General features: G+C 36.4%; 2 protein-coding genes across 6 annotated transcripts in view; one reads left to right on the top strand and one right to left on the bottom strand.

Moving 5' to 3' along the window:
* kirrel1b (kirre like nephrin family adhesion molecule 1b) overlaps positions 1-13,240 on the top strand; it is a 102,893-nt gene that overhangs the window by 44,716 nt on the left and 44,937 nt on the right. Inside the window, exons 11-15 of one of the 5 annotated variants that reach the window (XR_007925206.1) lie at positions 484-700; positions 3,031-3,138; positions 4,051-4,175; positions 5,233-5,349; positions 6,202-7,568. Coding sequence is in view for 4 of the 5 variants with exons in the window: in XM_051863377.1 (XP_051719337.1) it covers positions 484-700; positions 3,031-3,138; positions 4,051-4,175; positions 5,233-5,349; positions 6,202-6,747 (1,113 nt within the window). In the remaining variant the exon portion in view is untranslated. Of the gene's footprint in view, positions 1-483; positions 701-3,030; positions 3,139-4,050; positions 4,176-5,232; positions 5,350-6,201; positions 8,782-13,240 lie in introns of those variants that run through there. The other 4 variants (XM_051863400.1, XM_051863386.1, XM_051863394.1 and 1 more) reach the window with 4 other exon arrangements.
* The window catches only part of LOC127495712 (NACHT, LRR and PYD domains-containing protein 1 homolog), a 158,867-nt gene continuing 155,024 nt past the window's right edge, over positions 9,398-13,240 (bottom strand). Inside the window, exon 16 of the mRNA XM_051863019.1 lies at positions 9,398-9,483. Coding sequence (XP_051718979.1) covers positions 9,413-9,483 — 71 coding nt within the window. The 3' untranslated portion in view covers positions 9,398-9,412. The remainder of the gene's footprint in view (positions 9,484-13,240) is intronic.

Raw genomic sequence — 13,240 nt, 5'->3', positions numbered from 1 at the left:
GCTACTGTGCATAAATTTAGTGACAGAGACTCATTCTGAAGTCATCTACCGCTCGTTCTTTCTCTGAACCCTCTCTGGATAATGAGACATGGCACACTAGGACTGGCCTTAATGTGAAGACGGTACTTATGAAATAATGAATAATGGAATGAATGAGAAAAAAAGGTGGAGAGGAAAGGAGAGCAGGCCATATGCTTTTGTTCCTCATCCTCTCGTCCCTCCTGTTGCGCCCCCCGCTCTCGCTCCCTCTGTTGTCAATTTGAGAGGGACATTAGCGCTGTGAATATTTGATGGAGTGTTGTTCATTTTGTATGAACTATCTGCTCTCCCACAATTCAGAGCAAAATCCTAAAAGATCTGAACCCCTGCCTGTGTATGTATGTATGTGTTTTATGTATTTTCAAAAATGTATGACATTCCCATGTTGCTGTTTACTAATGTGTATATGTGTGTGTGAATGAATGCATGAATGTTTTTCTGCAGGTTTGGGCCTGGAAGGAGAATGTGTGGGAAAAAGAGAGAGGGACGCTGTTGGAGAGGTACACAGTTGAGCAGAGCAGACCTGCATCACAAGGGGGCGCCGTTCTGTCCACGCTCACTATCAATAATGTCATGGAGTCAGATTTCCAGTCTACTTACAACTGCACGGCATGGAACGCCTTTGGACCAGGAACCATGATCATCACCCTGGAGGAGACAGGTCAGAAAAAAACACTGTGGCAGATGCAGTATAATGTCTCTCTTTAGGGGTCTTTCTTTCACCATAGGTGTCTCTTTTTTTAGTTATATAAGGCCTGTAGTGTAGATATAATACCTGTCTCTTTCTCAGATATAGCGTCTGTAGGTGTTTTTCTCTCAAATACATAACAGCTGTAGATATAATACCTTTCTCTGTCAGATAAAAGTCATGTAGATATTTTTCTCTCAGATATATAAGGCCTATAGATATAAACCTGTCTCTCTCTCAGATATAGTGTCTGTAGGTGTCTTTCTCTCAGATATGGGCTATTCTACAGAATTGGTTTAAAGTCAGAGTTGGAAACATCTTGAGAAAAAAAAAAAAAAGTATTTTAAATGTATTTCTAGTAATTGTGCAGTTAATTCTCATATTGTATTTTTAGAAAGTTCTGGAATATTTTTCCTCTCCTCAAATTTGTCACAACTGAAACACAATAATAAATAATTTAATAAGAAGGGTTACATTGACCTATTAAGATTTTGTTTACATCTACCTTGTAAATATATTTTTTATAAACTCATACTAAAACACTGCTAAAACATACTAAAATACTAATGATTTGCATAACTGTATTAAAATTGTATTTCCCCCAAATAAAGGATTATGTGTTCCCTTTTGTCACTACCAAAACAATGTCTGTGACAATTTTAGATACTTTTAAGCCAAGCTTAAAGATGCTAATCAGCACATGGTTAGCTGAACAGTTGTACAGACATAAAAATGAATTTTATCGAATAACACCCAAAAAAAAAAAAGATGTCACAACCGAAACTTCACCACATCTTTCGGTCGTGACTGTTTCGGTAGTGACAATTTTAGATACTTTTGAGCCTATTTCAAAGATGCTAATCAGCACATGGTTACCTAGCGCAGTTAAGAACAGTATGTTCTATTATGTTCTATTATGTGTGTACACACATAAAAACTAAATTTTATGGAATAACTCCCAAAAAAGTTTGCTTAATTGCAGAAAAAGGTATTTGGTAGGTACATTCCTTGAAGTTATTCACAGATTTTCAGACCTTTGAACACATTTACCTCAAAATGATGTGACCTATCTACTCACCATGTGTATATATATATATATATATATATATATATATATATATATATATATATATATATATATATATATATATATATATATATATATATATATATATATATATTATTTATTTATTTTTTTTTTATTTTTTTAACTTTACTTTTTTTAAAAATCAAAAATCAAATTTTTTTAAAAACAACAATGGAAAAAGTTGCAAAAATTATTTCAATATTTTCACAAGTTGAAATTTAGGGGTTAGGGTTCAGGACAGCCACCTCCCAATTGAAAGTACCAAATAATTTATGATTTTATATATATTAAGCTTACTGATATTTTAAATAGATAATTGAAGGATCTTAGTAAACATCTAAGATTTGAATACTTCAATGCTTTTTAATTGTGTTTTATGGTTGTGGGAGAGCAGTTTGCACCAATTCTGTAGAATGGCCATATACTGTATAAGGCCTATAGATATATTACCTATTGTTCTCTCAGATACAGTGTCTGTAGGTATCTTTCTCTCAGATATTCAACACCTATAGATGTGATACCTTTCACTCTCTTTCAGATATACTGTCTGTAGGTGTCTTTCTAACAGATATACAGTATAAGGCCTCTAGACATATTACCTATTGTTCTCTCAGTTACAGTGTCTGTAGGTATCTTTCTCTCAGATATTCAACACCTATAGATGTGATACCTCTCACTCTCTTTCAGATAAAGTGTCTATAGGTGTCTTTCTCACAGATATATAACAGCTCTAGATATAATGCCAGTCTCTCTCTCAGATATAGTGTCTGTAAGTGTCTTTCTCGCAGCTATACAGTATTACGCCTGTAGATATAATACCTGTCTATCTCTCAGATATAGTGTCTATAGGTGTCTTTCTCTCAAATATTTAACACCTATAGATAAATACCTGTCCCTTTTCTTTCAGATATAGCATCTGTAGATTTTATGCCTGTCTCTCTGTCATATAGCATCTGTAGGTATTTTGTTGTCTTTCTGTCTCAGCGTCTTTTGGTCTCTCTCTCAGACATAGTGTCTGTAGGTATTATGGATGTCTGTCTCATTTGTATAGCATACGTTGGTATAATCCCTGTCCCTTTGTGGCAATAGATATTATATCTGTGTCTTTGTCTTAGACATAGTATCTGTAGGTTATTTAAGTGTCTGTGTTTAATACCTGTCTCTCTCTCTCTCAGGTAAAGTGTCTGTATGTTTTATACCTGTCTCTCTCTCTCAGATATAGTGCCTGTAGGTGTGATAGCAGGTGGATCTGTTGGATCTTCCATTTTGCTTCTGCTCCTCCTGTTTGCTCTGATATTCTATCTGTATCGACAACGCAAAGGCAGTGAGTACACTGTGTATATGTATGTGGCTCTGTGTGTGTGCATCTGTGTTTCATGCTCATTTGTTTGTGATGAATTTGTCCAATTTATCACTGGGGTTCAGATTCCAAGAAAATATATCTACATGTGCATTAAAAGGCAAAGCTCTGGAAGTCAAATTAGTAGATGATGCTTGATTGTAGTTTGGTGCCCCCGTGTGGCTAGAAAACAGAAGAACAAAAAAAAACAGAAAAAAGGCCTGTCGAGAACATGTCTAGGTCATATTTCACCCTGAAAATATGAGAAATTATATTTTTAAACCATATAATAATATATATGTATATTTATTATTTTCAAAAAGAACTCTATTTTTAGGACCATTAATTTTTTTTTTTCATTATAAATTATGGTCATGACAATGAAATAATGCACATACTTCCCTGAGATATTAAAAGTGAGATATTTGAATTGGGAAGTATTTATATTCATATGCATTTATATTTATGAAAATAGTTTATAAACTTCTTTTAATTTATATTTGACCTAAAAGTCAAACATCCAGACACAATTCAGTATTGAGCATTTGGCAAAAGTGACTGAACAAAATTCTCTACAGGCTTTGATAGATTCACCTTCTTTACGCAAAAACGATTTAAGCTTTTTGTTTTTCATTGAAAAGTTTATGTCGGCTAATATCAAATACTAAAATCTATTTTAATGATTATGATAATGATTTATGTGCCCTACCTTTTATAGAACAGCCTGCTAACACAAAGGTTGCAGGTTCAGGCTGAGGTAACAATAAAATGACTGAGATCATAATCTTGCTTTCAGACCAATGCCTATTAACTACTGTGATTTAATGGAAGCATTAAATCATTTCATTGATGAAACATGATGCGAGGCATTGTGTCAGTGATCTATTATGTTTCCAGGTCGTCGTGGAGTGACGCTGAAGCCAGACATTAAGGTGGAAACGGTCAACAAGGAGACTCACAGTCTTGAGGAAGAGGCAGCCAGCGCTTCCACAGCCACGCGAATGGTAAAGGCTATGTATTCTGTGAGTATCTATAGCATAAACTAGACTGTCAGGCTGTGTGATTTAACACCATTTAGACTAAGTCTGACATACTATTTTGTTGCTATAAAATATAATCAAATAAAGACTTCTAAAAAAAAAAAAGAAGTTGTGGGCGACAGAGTTTGGTTAGTTCACATCGATGTTGCAAACATGGCATCGTTGGCACCAGCTATAGAGAAGCATGACAAGACATTTTGTTTGGCACTTGTATGGTTAGCCCCGCCCACAGTTAAATCTCATTGGCCTAAAATCCTGCTTCATGTTCACTACTGTTCAAAAGTTTGGGATTGGTAGTATTTTTTTCTTTTCTTTTTTTAATGTTTTTTAAAGAAGTCTCTTATGCTCACCAAGACTGCATTTATTTGATAAAAATACAGTAAAATATTATGTAATAATAATGTATTATAATATTGTGAAATTTCCAAACAATTTAAAATAACTGTTTTCCATTTAAATATATTTTAAAATTCAATTTATTCTTGTGATGGCTAAATTTTCAGCATCATTATTCCAGTCTTCAGTGTTATTCTAATATGCTGATTCAACATTTATTATTATTATCAATGCTGAAAACAGTTTAATATGCTTAATATTTTTTTGTGGAAACTGTTATATTCTTTGATGAATAGAAAGTTCAAAAGAACAGAATTTATTTGAAATATAAATCTTTTGTAACATAAATAGTTTTATAATAAATTGATTAATTTAATGCATTCTTGCTGAATGAAATTATTAATTTTTATTCAATAAAAAAATATCTTACTGACCTCAAACATTTGAACTGTAGCAGTATATGAAATCTGTACTTAGTTTAGGAGTTTAGGACTCCTGGGCCATTTCTGCTTAATTTTATCCACAACTGTAAAAGAGATAAATAAAAAGAATGACTGATGGAGAAAGACTTTCTTGCCACCACAAACTAAAGAACATCTGTTCTGACCAATTCTGATAAAGCTGATATCCTGTTTTCCTCCCTCTCTCTCTCCTTCTCTTCCTCCCTCTCTCCGTGTGTGTGTTTTGTCGTTTGATGGTTTAGTTTCTTCCCTCTGTCTCCCTCTCTCCCTCCACCCAGCCCTTCAAAGATGACATGGACCTGAAGCAAGACCTCCAGAGCGACACGCTGGAAGCCAAGGTGGAGGAGTATGAGCCCAAGGTAAGAAACAGAGCAGGTGCATATGGACATGAATGCTACACTTAAAGGTAAAGTGTGCAATCCCAGTTTACTATTTATTGTGCCAGTTAATTATACAAAGACAATGTGAAGTTAATTGCCTCAAAAACAGTAAATACGGTGGTGCTAGCAAGCATTTCACTGTTTAAAGGTGCAGTAAGCGATTTCTAAAAAATGCTGTTGATATTTGAAATCACCAAAACAAACGGGTCCCTACCCAAAACGATCACACCCCTATCTTTATAGCTCCGCCCCCAAATTCAGAAACACGCTATGCAACACAGGCACTTCCCTCCAATGAGTGTATACGCCCCTTACTGCTGATTGGCTACAAGTGTGTTTTGGTGCTCGGGTCTGATCCACTTTTTTCTCAAAAATTGCCTACTGTATCTTTAAGCACGCTAATCACCCCAATACAGCAATATTGGCTCAACCAATCCTGTGAGTTTAAGGATCCTTTTAATCCTTTTGCCTGACCTATAAATGTAGTGAGTTTTGTTGAAAGGTGTCATTATTTCTCCAATTCCGTTTACTTATGCTAATGGTGCAAAAATGGAGAAAGTATTATAGCAAGGGTCCAAAATGTTTTACTAGACAAGAAATTTAAAAAAAAAAGAAAAAAAAGAGATGTCTATTTCAAATAAATGCTGTTCTTTTGAAATTTGTATTCATGAAAGAATTCCGGAAAAATGTATCATGGGTTTCACAAAAAATATTAAGCAGCATAAGTGTTTATACGCAGAGGTTTCCACACACCTATACAGTGTATATAAACCTGACACATACCCCAACTAGTGCATCTCAGTGAAATATTATAATTTTTTTTCATTGCAGGATCCCACCAATGGCTACTACAATGTTCGAGCTACGACACATGATGAGGTCCGTGCCTCTACCCGCTCCCTGCTGTACCAGGAATTCCGGCCACCGAATCCTGCTTCAGTTTCAGCATCAGCCGGCGGCCCAGTGGCTAACATTCACCCCGCGCCTACGGGCCGTTACGAGCCCCGCCCCGCTTCCCGAATGGCTCACAACACATACGCCCATTTTAACACCATTGCCAGGGCGTCACAAATCCAAGCCCCACCCAACCCTGTCTCCAAGACCACAGACTATTCTGGAGACCGTGGCCTGCTGGAATCAACCAATCCTCTGGCTTTTGACAGCTACGCTTATTCAACGACACCTCAATACAGGTTAGGCTTTGCTCCACCTTTGGAGGCAGGACCAGCCTATGAAATGTATCCTACGGGACAAGGGGTGGGGACAAGTCAAGACGCTAATGTAGGAAAATACCCCAGCTCCGCCCAATTTCCATATTCGACCCCGCCCACAGAATACTCTCAGAGACACACGCAGAGAATGCAGACTCATGTGTGAGACCAACACACTTTTCCTCACAAAAAAGCACTTCCGTGACGCAAATATATGGTATACATGCTCATTATTACACATTCTTACAGTCTGAAACTCTCTTTCTGACACAACTATATGCAAACACACACAAACACTTTGTTTTCTACCTTTACAACAACATGACTGAAAGAAAAAAGTGCCAAAATACTAAATGACTGCAGCAGAAGAGGAAAACACAAGAGGTCACAGCGATGAGAGGAGAGAAAGCAAGCCAATGCCATTGGTCATATCATCTTTCCCTCTTCTTTCAAAATTTTTGGAGGGGATGATGTGGCAAATACAGTCCTCTAGAATCTCTACCAGTGTCTACACCAAAATGAGATACTGCAACGCAGTTATTGGATGTTTTCTCCAAGTGAGTCAGTATTGGCTGTTTTTTTTAAAGAATGGCCAATAAAAGGCTGGAGGGCACCAGAAACCATCAACTACTGGGTGTAAAGCCCAGTGAAAGCCTGATCTCTATGCACTGGAGTTTACACTGGACCTGTCCCATTACTCAACCTAATATGATGTTTTAAATTATAGGAATTGTAGGTGGGCTCACACTGATTGTATAATCTACAATGTGATATCGCAGAACAAGTCAGTCAGTTGAAGAATACTGCAGGTGTCGACAATCGCTTGTGAAATAATCCGCTCACCACTGCTCACACTGCCCGAGCTCCTCGTAGGAATAGCTGTCCGCTGCCAGTTTGAACTCTTCTGATAGGACGGAGATGTGAGTATCTGGGTAAATGCCACCAGTGCTTTTAACTCTGAAAGCTGGAGTTTATGTAACATTTTAGGTTTTTTAAACAAATGGATGCTACTCACAGAGTGTCAAAGTGAGCTTACAGACTCTTCTCTGAACACACGCTCTGCCTCCTTCCAAGAAAACCTCACGAGTATTTGACGCTTTGTGTTTCTATGTGTGTGAGAGAGAGTGTGTTTGCTTGTGATGTGAAGGAAACAACTGAATGTGATGAATCTCTTTCTCTGAAGTGTCCATGTGTTTGTCCTTCACACTTTCAAAGTAGAGTAGAGTGCTTTTCCATATTTGTATCTGAACTAAATTGCATTTGAAAGCGCTTTTATAGTATTTTTCTAAGATGGTGGTAAGGGGTCAGAGATTGAATGGTTTTGGTAAGCAATGTAAAGGAGAAAATTGTTTAAAAAGCATTTTATTTTATGATTTGTACATTTGTCTAAATTCTGGAAAGGGATTTGAATCAGATCATAAGAGCAAGTTTAGAATAACATTAACATTTCTGTAAAATCTCTTTTATGCTAAATAAAGGGCTTTTATTATATAAGCTCAAAAACCTTGGCAACTTTTGCTCTGCAGAAAAGTTTGTGCAGAATATGTTTCTGCTGTTGAGTTTAAATCTGGCTTGATTTAGGCTTACTCTAATGAAATTTACAGGACTTGACCCTTGGTCTATATTAAACAATTTTGAATGTTCAAAATATGCAATGATCAATACAGTTTTGTTCAACAAATTAGCAACTCTAATCAGTTTTGTCAAAAATAAAGCAGAAATTTTACAGTGAATTGGTTTACAGGAGCTGCTCTGTTTAAAAAAAAGTTTGCAGGTGCAGTTATGAAATGGGTTTTCAATAACCATGTTAGGTCTCTTGATGATTTTGAAACTTTTTTGGCAGCTTTATGTATGAAGAGAAGATGAATTTGACAATGATCAAATTCACATATCAGAGATGGAAAGATAAGCGAATGAATGTGCAATACTGTGTTTATAGTGTGTGAATATGAGAGCATGTTTCAGTGTGACTCTTGAAAAATTCATTTCCTCATGCTCTTGTTAAAAAAAGACCTGTACTTCATATTGTTTAATATTAACTCTATTTTTCATTTGTTTTTTTTTCATCTTTAAAAATGTAAAATAAAAAAGAAAAATATGACCCATGCGTTTTCCCACAGCAACTTTTACACAATGTTTTTTTTTAACTGTATGTGGTTATTTTTCCACAGTAATATCAAATAAAAACATTTAATAGTAACTTGTTGTCATACAGTAACATCATACCCCCCCCCATACATACACAGAGTAAAATGAGCGTAATACATAGACTCCATCAACACGCTTTAATACAGTGAGGACCAAAAAAAGGGGGATTACAATCTAATTTATATCTGGATATATAGTATAAAATTTGAAAAACAGAAAATGTTGAACAATGTTGTACATGTTGAACAACATGTACATATATAAACATGTACAGTATAATAATGGTGTTGCTGCTCTTTACGCCTCAAACTCAATCTCAGCATTACTGTGGTGACAGTCTACTGGGTCCTCCAGATCATCTGCTAGATAAAGTTCCTCGTTCTTCAGCAGTCTGTAGAATTCTGCTTTTACAGAAGATCCTCCAAAGTCAAGAATATCCAACAAGAGTCTTGTTTTCTTCTCTTGTGGTTCTGCTGCATGAATTTTACTGTACATTTTATCTGTAATCATTTCTCTGGTCCTCAGACCATCAGCAAATGCCATCACTTATGAAACTCTCTTAATGAGTATATCTCTGTGTTTTTTCACAAAAACAGATTCTGATTGAAACAAAAGATGATTTAAGTTAGTCTTCAGAAGAGTGTACAATAATTGTGAGACAATTACAGGAATAAACATGGAATTTAAATGTTCAGCATTAAAATCAGACCTGGGATCCTTCTGTGTTCAGGAGGTTCTATACCTTTACTTGGTGCTATTAATAAAAAAATAAAAATTAAAAAAAATAATAATAATAAGACATTTGAGATCACTGAGAAATCTGTCATCACAATCTTTTGAGGTCTCATTCCTTGCAGGGAATGAACAACTATCCTTCTGAGCACCAGCTTTAAAGGGTTAGTTCACCCAAAAATTAAACTTCGGTCATCGTTTACTCACTCTCATGTTGACATAAGACTTTCGTTCATCTTTGAAACACAAATGAAAAGAGCACATAACACACACAGTTTCTGCCAATCTCATGTTAAACTTGAGTACCTATAGAGTAGTATTGCATAGTATTGCATCCTTCATATAAATCCGAAGAGTCTTTAGTTTTATTAGATTTATAAAAGACAGATACGCTGTACTGATTCTTTCCGAAAACAGCCGAGCTCCTGGAGGCGTGCTGTGGCGAAGCTAAAAAATCACGCGCAGCTTTTACGTAGCGATCGTCTGCAAGCTATTGATGGTCAGTTAACCAAATGTATTTAAACACACACAATACACCATCGCATTATCCCTGGATAACTTTTGATTCACTATACGTTTGTGTTGTTTACATTATATGCACTTGCGTGCCAATTGCCAACAAAACAGACATTTGATGCAGTTTTACTTACTGCCTGCAGTTCCGACTCATGATCGGGATCTTTTATTGCTGGGACCGCTCCATCTTTCAGTTTCAAACGATCTGTAAATCCAGCGTAGAACTGGGCCTTGTTTATAAAATCATAGCATCCTGTGGGTGCTTGAAGGCTCGAGTAGTCATGGAAAAACAGGAGATATTCTCCATTTATTTTAACCAATAAAAAAATTATTGCAGCTTTCAGACATGACTTTATCCTTATTTTGATAGTTAATTTAAAGTGGCTTCTATGGATATTTTAATGACAAATGTCGAGAGCGCAACAATGTAATGCGTGAGCACAAATCTCAAATCTTTGTAGCATCTGAATCGATCAAACACACAACTGTAAAAGTTACTCTTCCAACACTTCACCCATGCAGGCCCGTAATGTCTGGCTCCCCCACTGAGCACTATCACCCTTCTGCTTCAATCACACACTTCAAAGACACTTGGCACATTGATTGTTCTCAATACAAGAATTAGACATGCAGCCCATAGAAATGGCATCCTTTCCACTAATTCATTGACAAATTTGCTTAAATGAATGAGCATGCCTTTTCCCCCAGTACATTTTATGTATTATTACTGTTTGTATATTGTATAGTGTTATGCATGCCCAGGACAGAACTTCTAGAAACAAAGGAACATTTCCTGCTTGGAAATTGCACCTAACTCATTGGTCAAGCCAAAACTCAAAGGTGTGACTTCTGTAGAGGTTGAAGGCCAAATGCAGACTGCATGCTCTTCTGGTTCTTCTTTGTTCTTGCTGACTCTGCCGCTTGCTGTTCCAGTGAGACCTCAGCCACCTGGGCTGGCGCAGCCAGGCGGGCAGGCCTCATTCACTTCAAGCCATGCGCAACTTCCTTGACAACAGGGTTAAATTAACAGTGCAAGTTTGTCGTCATTTTCTTCATTCAATGCAGAAGATATTGATTACAACTTCAGCACCATCAGACCAAACCGTCAGGAATTTCTCCTGAGCCTGCAGACCAAACGCTCCTCAACAGCTCAGGCATTTGCAAGTCTCGTACATTTGAACACTAAATGGCAATTTAGTATTAAGTTTGAACCCTTTGTTAACAAAGGTGCTTTATAGTGAGAAACTGATGGTTCTTCCAGCTCGTCAATGACTCTTTTCATAGCTCCATTTCCATTATGCTACAGTTCATATTCATTTCCACTCTCTCATTTCTTATGGATGAATGAATTGAATGTTTGTGTGTGTTAAGTGAAGTTATTAAACGTAATTTCGGGAGGAGTACGCCCATCTAATCTTCCCATTAATACCAAGGTATAAAACCAGCATCTTACCTCTTCCTGTCGTTAGTTCTTTTGGCATCCCTCCTCCTTTTTGTACAGTTTTGCCTGCTATAGGGGGGCAATTGGAGCACAATTAGAATATCCTCTCTGAGCCCCTCTATAGCACACAGCAAGCCAAATCTGTTTACCACTTACACTAAGATTATATGGGCACGCAAACCTGTGAAATAAAACTTGTATGCACATTCTTGCAAGTTGATTCTGATCTGCTTATGAAACCAATGTCACTGATAATGATTACAATCACACCTATATGCACTTAGAAAGCGTTATTTTTCTGTGGCCAGGGAAAACATTCTTTCTGAAGAGTTGACAGATGATCAATACTGAGTGTTCACTGGCCGAACAGATTAATTGACTGTAATAGTAATTCAGCTACATCAAGTTAATTCGATTAACTGATTCAAATATTTATAATTAATTATAACGAGTTAAGATTAATTATTCATATTTCCCTTTTGAGCTAATTCGCTACATATTTTATGGTGGAGAAACAGTGGCATCTTTTAAACATTGGTTGCAAGCAGACCCAGTAATCAATCTTGTATGTTTGTCAAGTTTTGTTAACATCTTATACGTGCATACCCGTTTCTGATAAAATCAGATAACACTATAGCTTGAATGCACCTTCCTACGAATGGTAGAAAGTTTTTCAATGCTATAATGCATGTTTAATTCGTACGATAAGAAACTGACCTGATTTTAGCAAAGAAATCCTAATTTCAGTTGTTAACAGTGCGTAAATCTTCTCTTGATGAAACATTCCAGATTAGCAGCATAAATTGTACCAGAATAAATTAACTTGATTTTGGGCGAAGAAATCCCCATAATTTCAGCTTTAAATGCATTAATCTGATGAAGTAATCTCAGATTAGTGGCATGAATTAAAGTGACGAAGCAATCTCACTGCAGTATTGTTAATGGTGATTTGAGCAACGCTTATTTCTCAAAACGAGTTACGTATTGTTTTCATATCGATCCGCTTGTGTGAATTTGAAACAATTGCATCGAATTAATGGTGTTAATGCTAGCCTAGCTAACTAGTAATTCGCCATTGTCTGTGAAGTGAATGTACTGTTTTGATTGGAGAAAGAGTTACATGCGACAAATGTTTGAGTTTCCATGTGGGTTTACAGCGGCTCAAATGCTGCTCCATTTGGCCTGGCTGTGATTGCACATTGGTTTCCATAGCAACGCATGACCCGTAAGGTGTGAGCAGGCTTTTCCGGTTCAAACTGATAACGGTACAACACGTCACAGACCTTTGTGTAAACAAACAAACAACCTGTAGCCAAAATCTAGCTCTTTAGCAGCCCTACAGGTATACAAGCTAAAGCCCTTTACAATCAGCCATTAGCTGTTAGCATCCGACTAACACTTACAGTGTGAGTGTAATGTGTTAACCCTTCCTCTCTCTCTGCCTCTCCTCACTTGGTTTCACCCTCATTTTGAGCTCTCACATACTTTTCTGTCTCAGTTAGGTTGGTCCTTCCCCATACGCTTTGTTCTTCTTTTGTGTTATTTTATTTTGGACTTTACTCCTGCTCTATTTTTTATTTTATTTCATTTATTTACTTTGGTTTTAGCCTGAATATCCCTATTCAGCTAAGTTGAATTTAATTAAATTTAAAATTTAATTAAATCTATTTGTTTACTTACCTTCCCTTTTAGTTTACCAGAGCTATAAGTACATTCTACTTTTACTTTACTCTGTATGGGAATACAGTAGTTCTAGCGACTGTTGTTTCCTTAAGGGCCTTACAATGAAATTGTTAACAGGTGTGTGTTTGTAATTTTATTC

This window comes from Ctenopharyngodon idella, chromosome 2 (genome assembly GCF_019924925.1).
Source record: "Ctenopharyngodon idella isolate HZGC_01 chromosome 2, HZGC01, whole genome shotgun sequence".
Taxonomy (NCBI): domain Eukaryota; kingdom Metazoa; phylum Chordata; class Actinopteri; order Cypriniformes; family Xenocyprididae; genus Ctenopharyngodon; species Ctenopharyngodon idella.
This window is presented reverse-complemented; position numbering and strand designations above follow the sequence as displayed.